The sequence below is a fragment of the Urocitellus parryii genome, chromosome 1 (assembly GCF_045843805.1).
Source record: "Urocitellus parryii isolate mUroPar1 chromosome 1, mUroPar1.hap1, whole genome shotgun sequence".
Classification (NCBI taxonomy): Eukaryota; Metazoa; Chordata; class Mammalia; order Rodentia; family Sciuridae; genus Urocitellus; species Urocitellus parryii.
In genome coordinates this window covers 266256132-266271273 of record NC_135531.1, presented here as the reverse complement: position 1 = coordinate 266271273, position 15142 = coordinate 266256132, and the positions used below count along the sequence as shown (strand labels likewise).

At 49.3% G+C, this 15142-nt stretch overlaps 2 protein-coding genes across 2 annotated transcripts; one reads left to right on the top strand and one right to left on the bottom strand.

Annotated features, from left to right (window-relative positions):
* Window positions 1-322: 322 nt before the first annotated feature.
* LOC113183851 (tubulin alpha-1D chain) lies at window positions 323-12590 on the bottom strand. The gene is made up of 4 exons (XM_026390300.1): window positions 12570-12590; window positions 2478-2700; window positions 2020-2168; window positions 323-1306 (listed from the first exon to the last, which is right to left on the bottom strand). The coding sequence occupies exons 1-4, from the start codon at window positions 12573-12575 to the stop codon at window positions 323-325; spliced, it is 1362 nt and encodes a 453-aa protein (XP_026246085.1). The 5' UTR covers window positions 12576-12590.
* On the top strand, window positions 11457-15129 carry Tuba4a (tubulin alpha 4a). The gene is made up of 4 exons (XM_026390301.2): window positions 11457-11566; window positions 13217-13439; window positions 13736-13884; window positions 14087-15129. Exons 1-4 carry the CDS (start codon window positions 11564-11566, stop codon window positions 15056-15058), a joined length of 1347 nt encoding a protein of 448 aa, XP_026246086.1. The 5' UTR covers window positions 11457-11563; the 3' UTR covers window positions 15059-15129.
* The last annotated feature ends 13 nt before the right edge of the window (window positions 15130-15142 follow it).

Genomic DNA, 15142 nt, shown 5'->3' with positions numbered 1-15142 from the left:
ATTCATAACCTCCTCCACCCTCACCTGCCCGCTCCCCTAAGGATGGCCTGAGATGTCATTTACATCACTGCATCTTCTCTAGGCCAGGTTTGCCCTCCTTTCCTGCCACACTCCCCACGGCCCCCATTCTGCTCACTGGAATTATAGTCTAGTGAAATCTAAAATCAGATCTGCCTTCAGGGGAGCCCAGGCTAAAACATCAGCCTTCCTTTCTCTCTTGAAGGAGAAACCCCCCCCCCTTTGTGGTTTTTCCCAAGAGAAAAAGACATTTATGAGACAATAAGGCCACAGTACTTTATTTAGGACAGATACAGAGGATCTTCTAATATTCGTCTCCTTCCTCCTCCTCTCCCTCCCCCTCCAGGCTGTCCATTCCCACCTCCTCGTAATCCTTCTCCAGGGCAGCCATATCCTCTCGAGCCTCAGAGAACTCACCCTCTTCCATGCCCTCACCCACATACCAGTGCACAAACGCCCTCTTGGCATACATCAGGTCGAACTTGTGGTCCAGGCGGGCCCAGGCCTCGGCGATGGCGGTCGTGTTGCTCAGCATGCACACAGCACGCTGCACCTTGGCCAGGTCACCCCCAGGCACCACAGTGGGAGGCTGATAGTTGATGCCAACCTTGAAGCCTGTGGGGCACCAGTCCACAAACTGGATGCTGCGCTTGGTCTTGATGGCAGCAATGGCGGCATTCACATCTTTGGGCACCACGTCTCCACGGTACAGCAGGCAGCAGGCCATGTACTTGCCATGCCGGGGGTCACACTTCACCATCTGGTTGGCAGGCTCAAAGCAGGCATTGGTGATTTCTGCCACCGACAGCTGCTCGTGGTAGGCCTTCTCTGCAGAGATGACTGGCGCATAGGTGGCCAGGGGGAAGTGGATGCGCGGGTAGGGCACCAGGTTGGTCTGGAACTCCGTCAGGTCCACGTTGAGGGCCCCATCAAAACGCAGGGAAGCTGTGATGGAGGACACGATTTGGCTGATGAGGCGGTTGAGGTTGGTGTAGGTTGGGCGCTCGATGTCCAGGTTGCGGCGGCAGATGTCATAGATGGCCTCGTTGTCCACCATGAAGGCACAGTCAGAGTGCTCCAGGGTGGTGTGGGTGGTCAGGATGGAGTTGTAGGGCTCCACCACAGCTGTGGACACCTGAGGGGCTGGGTAGATGGAGAACTCCAGCTTGGATTTCTTGCCATAGTCCACAGAGAGCCGCTCCATCAGGAGGGAGGTGAAGCCAGAGCCGGTGCCCCCTCCAAAGCTGTGGAAGATGAGGAAGCCTTGCAGCCCTGTGCACTGGTCAGCCTGTCCAGTGAAGAAGAAGAGAAATGTGGGGTATAATGCACCATTGACAAATGGGAAAGACCCATCTGTGCTGTTTCAAAATCCCCAGAAGCTTCATGAAATCCTTGGAAGACTTTTCTAAAACCATGAGAGATCCATGTGGAGAGGCCTCCCTCTTTCTCCTCTTTATCCCTCTTCCTTTCTACAGTCTCCTGAGGCCTTTCACACACAGCTCTCTTGAATCTTGTGACATAGTCATTTTTGTCATAACTTGCCAATACACCCAGCTTCACACCCATGTCCCCCTGACTTAACTTCAGATGTTTCTGGAGGACTTTTCTAATGAATCAATAATTCAGGACCATCCTTGGTGGAAGCCAAAGCAAATCACAGAGCCTTGGGATAACATTCTTTTAACCCATGATTTTCATGATGATATTCTGGGAATGCTTATGGGTCTCCATAACTTGGCCAGGCAACCCACCGACATGTTGCATTAGGGGTCATTGCCTAGCACTGGGCCAGTCACTATGGAAAATAAAGAAGACCCCAGCTCCAGGCTGGAACTACAGTTGGCCTCCACTGATCAGAGCAGGGGCCTTCCTCATTAGTCCTAGTCCTTTTGTTTAGGAGGCTCTCCCAGGGGATGAAGCTGTCCTTCCCTAGTCTGGTCTCCAGAGCGTTTCACAACAGGGATCCAGATTCGCCTGCCCTGGCCCTCAGTCATTCCTTACCAGCTTCCGAATCCGGTCTAACACCAGGTCAATGAGCTCCTTTCCAATGGTGTAGTGGCCTCGGGCATAGTTATTGGCAGCATCTTCCTTGCCTGTGATGAGCTGTTCTGGGTGGAAGAGCTGGCGGTAGGTGCCTGTGCGAACTTCATCTGCAAGGGGTAGAGTTTTAGGTTCCACCTCCTTTACAGTCCAACTCCCAAGTCCCAGGGTACTCATAGGGAATGGGGTGGGGTCCCAGATTCTACCCTAGAATCCAGAAGAGCTGGATCCAGGCTGCTGAGATTACCCTCCCTGAAAATGCTTTCCCATGACATGGAAAAGGATGTGCGGTAGCCTTGGAACTCAGGAACTGTAGATCTGAAGTTCTAATTGGCTACAGCAGCTGGGAGGCTATAACCATTAACTCCAGTCCTCTCCAGTGGTGGAATAGGCTATGGTAGGGACTGATCATCACTCACCAATCACTGTGGGCTCTAGGTCCACAAAGACTGCCCGGGGCACATGTTTTCCAGCCCCAGTTTCACTGAAGAAGGTGTTGAAGGAGTCATCTCCTCCCCCGATGGTCTTGTCACTGGGCATCTGCCCATCTGGTTGGATTCCATGTTCTAAGCAGTAGAGCTCCCAGCAGGCATTGCCAATCTGCACACCAGCCTGCCCCACATGGACTGAGATGCACTCACGCTGAGTGGGCAAAGGGCAGAGAACAACCTTAGGAGTGTATGGTGCCTGGACACCATTCTTCCCTATCTTCCTTGAATGGTTCTCTGGCTGAGAGCCAAGTTCCTGGACTCTGCTACCCTTGCCCCACCTCCCATATCTACGCATTTATTGGTGGCATTTAAGACCACCAGGCACTAGTTGTGGGGCTAAAACTCTCAAAGGAAGCAGATGTGGGCAGATTGAAGATTATACAGCCTTGCTCAGTGACTAAGCTTCTCAATAAGGAACATGGACCGGATCAGATGAGTCTGGCAGAGCATGATAGTCAGTCCACTCATGTTCAGAAAGAAATGAGAAGCCACTGGTGAGGAAAGCAAGGGAAAACATGAACACTAAGTTTGATACTCTCTGGCAGAGTGGGGAGTGAGTGCAATTGGATAGGGAATCTATGGTCAAGCTTGGTGTTCATTACATTATGTTATTCTTTATATATTTTTGCATATCTGGAATATTTCATAATTTTAATGAGGATGCTTTCTCCTTAAATTTAACACATCACTGACTTTTAAAATATGAAATAAGGACCTTGACTTAGGATTTTCAGATGACAGGAATGAATTCATAAGTAATCTGGATCCCAGCCTTATGAATTCTCCACGTGTCTTGAGCAAAAATCTTAAGCTCCTTGTTGGCATGCTGTCCTTTAAAATGGGGATGATAACAAAAACTGACTCCTAGAAAGAAAGAGGTTTGAATGGAAGGACTCATGCAGACTGCCTGGCCCATTGCCTGATACATGCTAGGGTATGCCATTATATTTTAATTTCCCACCCCCAATTCCTGGTTTCATGATAAAAGAAGGGAATAAGTTGATGTAGGGATTCAATGACTCTGAAATGTCCCAGGTTCCAGAGAGAAGGCTGACTCAGTCTCCTGTCACTAGTAAGACTAGCATGGCTACTGCACCTCTGAGGCTGCCCAGACTTTGTCCACAAAACCAAACACCACCCTGGCCCTCAAAACTGCCAGTATACACAGAGTGTCTCTTAGGGAACAAGGCTTCATACTCTGGGGCAGCAGGTCTGGGACAAAGAACTCAGTCTCTGGAGTTACACAGACCTGGCCTCTCTGATGGCCTCTGACAAGTTACTTCATCTCAGCTTCCTAGTTCCTTTTCCTTTTTTTTGGTACTGGGGATTGAACCCAGGGGCACTTGACCACTGAGCCACATCCCCAGCCCTATTTTGAATTTTATTTAGAGACAGGGTCTCACTGAGTTGCTTAGTGCCTTGCTTTTGAGAGGCCAGCTTTGAACTCACAATCCCCCTGCCTCAGCCTCCTGAGCAGCTGGGGTTACAGGCATGCGCCACCCTCCCCAGCATCCTTTTTCTTGATAATAAAAATGGGACCATCTCCCACCTTGCAGGCTTTGGTGTGTTTTTTAGTGCCTGTTTAATAAGCACAAGTTAGATGTCAGGCACTGCGTTATTCCCTCCTCATACATTAACTCCTTTAATCCCCACAGCAGGGGCTGGGGATGTGGCTCAAGCGGTAGTGCGCTTGCGTGGCATGCCTGCGGCCCAGGTTCGATCCTCAACACCACATACAAACAAAGATGTTGTGTCCGCCAAATACTAAAAAATAAATATTAAGAAATTCTCTCTCTCTCACTCTTTCTTAAAAAAAAATTTTTTTTTTAAATCCCCACAGCAATAGCCTTGGGTGGGTACTTTTATTATTCTCGGTTCACAAATGAGGAACTGACCCTCAGTAAAATTAAGCAACCTGTTTAAGGTCAAGAGTGAAAGTAGCATCTTCAGAGTACAGACATCCTGGCTCTTAACTGCTCTTCTACCCTGCGTGGCAGGGAGACTGTTGCAGATATCAAACGTGCCCCAGGCACAGCACAGCAGCTCCAGATAGATGGAGCACCTCCCTCTTCTCCCTCCCTCTACCATTGATCTGTAGCTGAAATATGGAGCTGAACAAAGGCACAGGTGGCAGAACTAAGAGAGAATCCTGAAAACAGCAGCTTCTGAGGAGAACATGTCACCACAGCAAAGAAAGGGAACCAGAGCCCAAAAGGGAATCTAGGGCAAGACCCAGGGTTTGGAGATTCAGCCAATATGGCAAGTACCTATGCTTTCTCCTCAAGTCCTGCTTACCCCACGCTCCTCACCCCTAAATTCAGAGCCCTTCAGCAACCCTGCTCCTGAGCAAGGCTCAGATGCAACCCTGGAAACTGTTGTCCTTTCTTTCCTCACCCTTGTACATACCAGCACACTTAGGGGCCACACTCATACCCAGAAGTCTCATTCTGTCTCCCCGCTTCACCTCAAGCTATAGCCCAGGGGATACCTGGACTCCCAAAGTTCCCTCACAGCAGCCATCTGCCCTGCTCACCATGTTGCCTGGCTGGGGGCTGCCTGGGGTCCTCTGTCTGTGTGGCTGCTGCTTGGTAGAAGGCGGGGAGGATCTGTGAGAAACCCAGGGCTGCGGCCTCCTTATACTCTCTGGTTGCTCTCATGGGGGAGTGTTGTTAGAAACGGCCCCAGGAGGGCTGGCCTGTTGACTTGGTTACAGCACAGTAGGCAGGCACTGAGCCTGCGCCCAAACAGGAGCCAGCTAGGGTGAGCAGAGGAGGGGCCAGCACTAGGAACCCCGCACAGGTATCCAGGTCCCTGGGTACCTGGGTCCGTTGCCAATCACTTTATTCCTTTTCTGATTACAGCCCAGCTCTCACAGGTTGGAGAGGATTTAGAAATTAAGCCCCCAGAACTCAAACACCACCACTGCCTCCCTTCCCCCAGGACTAGTGAGACCTGAAGTAGTGTGGGTGGGACCAGGAAGATAGCTGCAGTCATCCAGAAATAATGAGTCCTTAGGCAGGAGATCAAGACTGGAACATTCTGGGTGCAAAGTCCGAATATCATAGAACATAGAGAACTAGGGTCAAATAGGGAACCCTGTGCCGAATACCTACTAGCTCATAACTTCTTTTGGCCTCAGTTTTCTTATCTGTAAGACTGTGAGCTTTAGGAGTTTAGGAAACAGCAGCAATCCCAGACTAAGCACCTGAGAGAGTTTATCTCAAAGGAGATAAACTCTCTCAGGTGCTTAGTCTCCCTACAGGCAAAGCAAGATGAGTCTCAAGGCTGTTCTTAAATGTTTTCCTAAGTGTACTGCATGTCATGGCTACACTAGCCTAGCCCTTATGTCCCCTCAGGAGACTCTGTATTGCCTTGGGAAAAATTCTGAAATAAAAAACGTCAATCTCTAGCATGTACCTCCTGCTTTATACACTGCTCCCCCAACCCTGTGCTCCGGATTGAACCCAGGACTGGTGCCTGCTAGGCCAGTGCCTACTACTTTATAGTTCTTAAGGCAGCTTTGTACCTTACCTTCTTTGAGACTCTCAACAACTTTGTGAGGTAGGCAAGGTGGTCCTCTTATTCCTATAATGAAGAAAAGGAAATTGAAGTCTCTAGTGTCTGCGCAAGGTCACATGGGGGTTCATTATCAGTGAAATTAAGATTCATCTGAGACTCCGGCTGTGCTTTCCTTTCTACATGGCAGAGCACTCACTACCCTACAGCTAAAAAAAAAAAAAAAAAAAAAAAAAAAAGCTATTCTTGTTAAGGCAGGGTATGGCAGACCTCCCCAGCAACCTGGCCTGCCCTTGTCCCCACATCCCCACATCTTTGCTGACAGGGGCTTGATTTTTTTTTTTTTTTTAATATTCACCCTTCTATTCACTGTTCAAGAAAAATGGCTTCCTCCAAATGCATGGGTAAGTGGAGATCAGTGGAAACCATTCATGGTTATTCTGTTCCTTCCTTCCAGCGATTGGAGACACAAGGAGATGTCTGCTAGGGTGCGTTTTCTGTCTTCCTTTCCTTTTTTCATCCCTTCCCCTTCCACCCCTATTTCACCACTGTCTGTCTGTCTCCCTCTCTCCCTCTGTTTTTCTTTTCTACTTCAGTGGGTGCTTTAAAGAAAGGCTTTTCTTTCTGATAAGAAGAAATGTGGGAAGAAACCCCCCTTAAGAAAGTATCCTATGAGACCATGATACTTAGAGCTGCTGCAGCCGTCTTTATGATCACACAGGAAAATACCACCAGCCCTTGAGGATGCAAGAGCAGACAGCTGGAAATACCGGAGTTATTGGTGACATCACTGAACCAACCCTGGGACTGCCCTACACTCCAATTTGTAATGGGATAATGAATATCCTCCTTGTTTAAGCCATGGTTATTTATGTTTTCCATTGTTTGCAGCCAAAAAAAGAAAAAACCTCTTATAAAGATGAGGGTAGCAATGGAGAGAATATGATGCTAGATTTGAGCGTGCTACCGCTTGAGCCCCATCCCCAGCCCCATGATGCTAGATTTTAACTTAGCACTTGGGTGCAAGGCAATATTGTTCACTCAGACTGGGATGTCCAGAACAGAAGAGGGTTTGGCAGGAAGCAGGTGAGGGTAGGAAATTGAGAGCTCCACTGTGAATATGCTGTTTGATATGTCTGATGGACTCTCGAGTGGGGATATCAATAAGGCAAACAGACATGTGAGTCTGAAGTTCAGAGAGAAGTCCAAAATGGGTTACGCATCTGAGAGTCATTAGGATATCTGTGATATCCATCTTTCTTTGTTTTTGTGGTCCTTGGGATTGGACCCAGGGCCTTTCATGTCTTAGGCAAGTGCTGTGTCACTGAGACACCCCCAGATATCCATTTCTTTTTATCCTTTTCTTTCACTGTTGCATGAGAATTTATACACTTTGGTTCTACTCCCCCCCCCCTTTATACTGGGGATTAAACCCAGAGGCACTTAACCACTGAGTTACATCCCCAGCCTTTCTTTTATTTTTTATTTTGAGACAGGGTCTCGCTAATTTGCTTAGGGTCTCATTAGGTTGTTGAGGCTGGCTTTGAACTTTTGATCCTTCTGCCTTAGCTTCCCACATTGCTGGGATTACAGGCATGCACCACCACACCCAGCAGTTCTATTTCTTTTTGAATAATTCTAGAAGTGTTACAATAACTTTTTATTATGGACATTTAAACACATACCCCAAACTGAAAGTAATGCAATAAAATTCTATATACTTATCGCTGAGATTCAACAAGTACTCCTTCAGGGAGAAAATTTTTAAAAGAAAATAAGAATACTTGGGACTGGGCTGTGGGAATATCTGTTTAAGGTAAGCTACCAGAGATTACCAAGAAAGAGTGTCCAGCGGCTGGGGCTGAAGCTCAGTGGTAGAATGCCTGCCTCACACACATGAGGCACTGGGTTTGATACTCAGCACCACATAAAAAAATAAATAAAACTTGTATCCATCTACAACTAAAAAAAATTTTTTTAAAAAAAGAATTTCAAGGAAAAAGGATGTTCTACCATGTCAAACAATGTTGTGAGAAGCTAAGATAAAGATGTAGACACATTCTTTGGAGATTTGGTAAGATTGAGATCACTAAAGACCCTGGAAAGAACATCTGAGTGGAGCATGTGAGCCAAGGCTTCTGGCAAGTGTTGAGGAGTGAAGATATGGAGATGGTGACAATAGGGACATCCACTCTCAGTGGTTATTATATAAGAAGGAGGACAACTGGTAGAAGTTCCAGTCACGACAAACTTAACGTTGCACAAAACTACAGCTCCACCTGTCCAAGATGGAGGTGGTGAAGACAGTTTAAACTTCAAGAACCTTGCTGCTCTGATCCAAGGTGAAAATGAGACTATGGGAAGGGGTTAGAAATGATGGAGGTAACAGCAGGTTAGGAAAGAGGGGGAGAGAACCAATGGATATCCACCTGGAGTAGATGGACTGAGATGTGATTTGATGGGAAGAGTGAAGAAACACTCTACATTCTGTACATGCATGTGAATGTCTAAATAGTTTGGACCATTACCTTCATGGTCACAGAGCTTATGGCCCTAATTCAAGAGATCTGTATACATCCTGAGAGGACAAACCCACACCCACACGCCCCCCCACACACACACAAACACACACACACACAAACACACACACACACAATCAGAAGCAGCGTCAGAATTCTACTCACATGCCTTGAACATTTCTTCCTGCCTCCTGTTTCTCCATTTTCCCAGCTAGAGGGGACTGCTTAGGGGTTGTAAACTCCTAGCTCAGGAGTCAGGATAATATAACCCAGTATAACGTGGGTTGAGTGTTAATCATTTTCAGTGTCAGCAAGGTATCAAAAGTGAAAAGGACTGGTGAATTGGATAGGGTAGGAGTTTATCTCCTACCCTAAGAAGATAATCACTATCAACTCCATTTGTTACTGTACTGGTTTCCTATTGCTGCTGCAATGAATTACTACATACTTAGTGCCTAAAACAACAAAAATTTATTATGTTACAGTGATGAAGACCAAAAGTCCAAAATGGGTCTATGGAGTTAAAATAAGGGTGTTAGAAGGGAAGATTCTAGGGAAGACTCTGTCCCTTGCCTTCCATCTTCTACCAGTTGCTCTCATTCCTAACTCATGGCCCATCTTTAAAGCCAACAATCTTGTCATTCCAGTCTCTGCATCTGACCTCTTCTGATTCTGACCGTTCTGCTTCTCTCTTTAACTAATAAGGACACTTGTGATAACAGTGGGTCCACCAGGGTGCTTTAAGCTAATCTCACCATCTCAAGATTCTCACCTTCATCTCATCTGCAAAATATCTCTTCCTATAAGAAAACATAGTAACAGGTTCCAGGAATTAGTATGTATCTTGGAAGTGGGGTGCACCATTCTGCTATTGCAGTTGCTAAATGGGAATGCAGGTTTGGTAGGACCAGAGGCTCCAGTTCTTTTCAAGATAGGCTGGACATCAGGGATTTGATATGAATACAGAAAAAAGTTAACACAGTTGGCCTGAGACTGATGTCCTTAGAAAGAAGGATGGTTCATTGTGCTTTTCTTCTAGGAGTCTGGAATTTTGGTATATGCTAGACAGAGGTGTCTATGTAACAAAACTTTTTTAAAAAAAATCTAGACTACTGAGTCTCTACTGGGTTTCCTTAGGCAGAATCACTTCAGGAAGATGTTACTGCATTTATATTTTGGAGGAAGAGTATGCTTTGTGTGAGCCTGATGAGAGAGAGAGGACACAGATTCCTGACTCTGTCTGCATCTTTCCTTTATGATCCAGTTCATCCTTACTACGTTGCTGTAATAAACTTTTGCTGTGAGCACAACTATACATGGGGTCCTGTGAGTTCTTCCAGTGAATATCCTAACATGAGGGTGGTTTAGGGTGTCCTTCAACACAGTAATTCCTGATCTTCTCCTATTCTAAATGCTATGGTGATTAACAACATAAAGGCCAGAAAAAAACTTTTCTGAGAGGGAATTGTGTCTCTAAGTTGCCAAGCTTCAACTTCTGTCTTCTTAAGTTCTATCCTCATTTTAACCCTACCATGGGTCAAACATATTAAGAGTTTTGCCTGAGATAATGCAGGTCTCACTGTATTCATTCTGCTGGGATGGAGTACAGAAGGAGGAAAGAGGGTAAAGGAGAGCTTGTAAGATCTGTGTCCCGTGATCACCAATCCTCTGCAGAGGTCATGACCCCATTTCCCAAGGAGCCCTCCTATGAGCCCTTGTTGGATTTCTTTTTATGAAGACTTCTTTTCCCAACTAGATGGCAAGTCCACTGGGAAGAGAGACTTTTGTCATATTTCATTGTATTCTTTTCTACACCTTGCCTAAGTCAAATGCCAATTAACTATTTTGTTGATAGAAAGTTTCTGTCACTAGTTATTTTATGGGATTGTGTTGCATTGTCAGACAGTCCTGGCCCTGGGAAAACAGGATAGGAAGAAAGGCAGTAATCGTTTGTCCTGGGAGATGGATTCTTAAGAACTAGCACATGGGTACTGCTTGAGGAAATTCCCCAATGGCGAGAGACAGAAAAATGTAATGCAAGTCAGGGAAAGCAGAAATCACTTGAAAAGACATGACCTTGTAAAAATGGAAATGAAGTGTACAAAGTAGGAATGGCTTCTGCTGAAAATCTAAGGTATCAGTGAGATTAAGTCATTTGCCCAAGGTCACATAGCACAATCTGAATAAGATTCCAGGTCCAGAGGGCTTCAGGTCCAGCGCTCCAGGATTCTGGAGGCCACAGTGATTGCTCACCAATAGTGACCACGCTAATGAAGGGGCCACTGATCAGCTGGCCGCCGGAAAGTTTCAGGAGATTCCCCAGGGTCGATCCTCGCTGACAGGATTCGGGTTCGGTGCTGCAGGAAAGTCTAAGGACTGGGTACCCTGGGACTCAGGCTGTGCAGCTCCGGTCCTGGGCCTCCCATAGGTGTGGGCCAAGACCCGTCGTCACCACCGGGACCAGCAGGCGGCGTGCGACTAGAAGGGGTACAGCTGAAAGGAGCCTCCAGGGAGGCGGGGCGGAAAGGGCCTTCGGCGATTTTGATTGCCGTTTGCAGCCAGGAAGATTTCACCCTTACACTTAAGTCAGAACAGCTGAACGACCGGCGCCCTCATGACGCAGGTGCAAGCGAGACGCGCAGTGTCACCGCACCCTGCATCCCTGCGCGGGTTCTCTGGAGCCTGGGGTGTCAGCTTAGAACGGGAATCGAAGGGTTAAAGTCTGGGCGCTAGTCCTAACCCAAATCTGACAGGTAAGGTACCCAGGAATGGCAAGGGGCGAGCACCCGGCGTAGTCCCACCTTCGGGACCGCCTACCCTATGAGGGCGTGGCCTCTGGGTCACCCAGCCCCTAGTGGGCGAGCGGAACTCGCGGGCCCCGCCCCCTGCCTATAAGAGCGGTGCGGCACTGCAGCTAGCGCAGTTCTCACTGAGACCCGTCACCCCGACTCTACGTGAGACGCACCACCCGGACTCACCATGGTGAGTGGGCCTCGCCGGGATTGCGCCCGTCCTGTCCCCTAATTGTCTTTCTCCTTCTAGGCAACTTCCCTCCAGGGATACTTGGGACCCTACGCCCAGCGTTCCGGGTCTCAAGGAGGTACAGGGGTTTTGCACTATGCCCAGCCCCCCTCCGGGGGTGACTTTGGCCTGGTAGTTGACCACCTTCAGAGGCTGGAGATGGGGGGGCGGCCGGGTGGGATTTTCCACTAGCAGAGAGGAGCCCTCCTAGCAATGCCCTCCTGTCTCCCCAATCGTTTGTGCCCCAATCCTCCTGAAGGGAGCCAAAAGGTCCTTTCCACCGTGACCCGCTTGGCTGCCCCTGCCCCCAATCCCCCCCCCATCCCCAGTCGCTGCAACTGACAGAACACGTGCTTGGCTCAAGAAGGTGGAAGGGGTCAAGTTACTTGGTGCCGCATCCCCTTTTCCTACCTGGGTGCATCTCTCGCACCCACAACCCCCCTCCGGTGACTCAGCACCCCGCTTCTGAGCCGGGAGGGGTGGCGGGAATGGGGTTCGGCCTCTTGAGGCGAGCCAGCCTCTCTCCTGCGGGTGCGCTGAGGACTGGCAGAGACAGCTGGCATTGAGCGACAGCCCAGACAGAGGCCAGGTTGGGGGGAGGGGAAAGCTGTGTGTGTGTGGGGGGGTGGTATTTATAGCCTAGGAGCGGGGGCCGAAACTCAATCCTCACTTTCGGCTAGGAAATAACTGGAAAGACTCCTGGGGGAAAGCGGATGTAGGGCCTGGGTACAGGATGGCGCTCACCCTGCGTGGGGCAAGGCGGGTTACCTCTGGGGCCTCACCACAGGTTCCGCTTCCTTTTCTGGGTATCTGGAAACTGTCACCCCGCCATTTCGTTGTGGAAGGGAGGTGCGCGGAATTTGGTGCTGCAAGGGTTAAATTTCGGACACTTGGTGGCAATACCTAAGGCAGTGAATGCCCCAGTGCCCACAACCCTAATTGCCCGCCCTTACTGTCTGCTCACCAGCATTATCGCTGCTATTTCCGTGCGGGCTGTCGCGGTGGATGAAGGTGGTGAAGACATGCAGAGTGCGGGGGTGGATGTGGGGAGAGGAGCCAGATGGGATTGATCCCCAGGGCCAGATGGGATTTAAAGGTGGGGAGAGAGGGCATTTTGATGACTAGGGTGGTCAGCTGATCCAAAGGCTGAAAGACCTCTGCTTCCACCATAAAGAAGGGGAAAGGGTTATAGGAAATTCAAGTTCCTCCCGAAATCAAAATATTAAGTGGGGAGGCCTCTGGCTAAGTCTGGAAAACCTGGAGAAGCGGGTTGTGGTTAGCAGGGATTGGGAGAAGCTGCAGCCTCTGCTGGTCTCATGCACATGCCCTTTCTGTCCTCAGTGTCCTGTCAATGTGACAGGGTCATGCTGAGCCACAGCTCTCACTTGACAAATTTCCCACTGTGAAATAGACTCAGGAGTTGCCTGCCCTCCCTGGTACCTCCAACTAGGGAGTCCTGTGTAGGAGATCCTGGGGAGGCTGCCAGCCTAAGCCTCCCTTCTTGCCAACTGAATCATCCCAGCTGGTTATAGGATGGGAGAGAGGAACATGAGGTGAGGACTCGTGGATGTGGCATTTACGATGTGCCTACCCCTCTCTTTATCCCTCTAGCGTGAATGTATCTCAGTCCATGTGGGGCAAGCAGGTGTCCAGATGGGCAATGCCTGCTGGGAGCTCTACTGCCTGGAACATGGGATTCAGCCTGATGGCCAAATGCCCAGTGACAAGACTATTGGTGGAGGGGACGACTCCTTCACCACCTTCTTCTGTGAAACTGGTGCTGGAAAACATGTGCCCAGGGCCGTCTTTGTGGACCTGGAGCCGACTGTAATTGGTGAGTAGAGGGGGCAAATTTGAGGAAAGAGAAGAGTGACTGAGAGAGGGTGTCTAGAGTTCACTTTCCGGGTCCTGAAAACTCCTATCCCTATTTGAAGCTAAAGAAGGCAAGCTGACCTCAAGCAGGCGGGGCTGTAGCAGGTCTGAGTTTCTCTCACACTATGGTATCTTAGGCTGGCAGAAGGATGAGCTAGCTCTTCTCTATATCTGGCCACAACTACCACCCAAGGGGAAGGTCCCTGCAGAATGCAGCCTTGTGGTTTTGTTCCAACAATGTGGTTTATCCCTTTCCAGATGAGATCCGAAATGGCCCATACCGACAGCTCTTCCACCCAGAGCAGCTCATCACTGGGAAAGAGGATGCTGCTAACAACTATGCCCGTGGTCACTACACCATTGGCAAGGAAATCATTGACCCTGTCCTCGACCGGATCCGTAAGCTGGTAAGAATTTGTCGTGGAAGGGAGGGAGTTTTTTTCATCCATTTCAGAAAATATGTGTTGCAGAATGTGAGCTTCTATGGAATACAGATTGGTCTTTTCCTTGACTTCTCAGATACTTTAGGCTACATATAGCTACAAGAGAGAGTTCCTTGGGTCCTTCCCCTACTTATACTGCTCTCTTTCTCTTTCTGCTCTCTTTCAGTCTGACCAGTGCACAGGACTTCAAGGCTTCCTGGTATTCCACAGCTTTGGAGGGGGCACCGGCTCTGGCTTCACCTCCCTCCTGATGGAGCGGCTCTCTGTGGACTATGGCAAGAAATCCAAGCTGGAGTTCTCCATCTACCCAGCCCCTCAGGTGTCCACAGCTGTGGTGGAGCCCTACAACTCCATCCTGACCACCCACACCACCCTGGAGCACTCTGACTGTGCCTTCATGGTGGACAACGAGGCCATCTATGACATCTGCCGCCGCAACCTGGACATCGAGCGCCCAACCTACACCAACCTCAACCGCCTCATCAGCCAAATCGTGTCCTCCATCACAGCTTCCCTGCGTTTTGATGGGGCCCTCAACGTGGACCTGACGGAGTTCCAGACCAACCTGGTGCCCTACCCGCGCATCCACTTCCCCCTGGCCACCTATGCGCCAGTCATCTCTGCAGAGAAGGCCTACCACGAGCAGCTGTCGGTGGCAGAAATCACCAATGCCTGCTTTGAGCCTGCCAACCAGATGGTGAAGTGTGACCCCCGGCATGGCAAGTACATGGCCTGCTGCCTGCTGTACCGTGGAGACGTGGTGCCCAAAGATGTGAATGCCGCCATTGCTGCCATCAAGACCAAGCGCAGCATCCAGTTTGTGGACTGGTGCCCCACAGGCTTCAAGGTTGGCATCAACTATCAGCCTCCCACTGTGGTGCCTGGGGGTGACCTGGCCAAGGTGCAGCGTGCTGTGTGCATGCTGAGCAACACGACCGCCATCGCCGAGGCCTGGGCCCGCCTGGACCACAAGTTCGACCTGATGTATGCCAAGAGGGCATTTGTGCACTGGTATGTGGGTGAGGGCATGGAAGAGGGTGAGTTCTCTGAGGCTCGAGAGGATATGGCTGCCCTGGAGAAGGATTACGAGGAGGTGGGCATCGACTCCTATGAGGATGAGGATGAAGGAGAAGAATAGAACAGCTGCCTGGAGCCTCCTTACTATGTTTATTGCAAAATCCTTTCAAAATAAAGTTTCCTTGCACGGTTTCTTGTCCCCTCT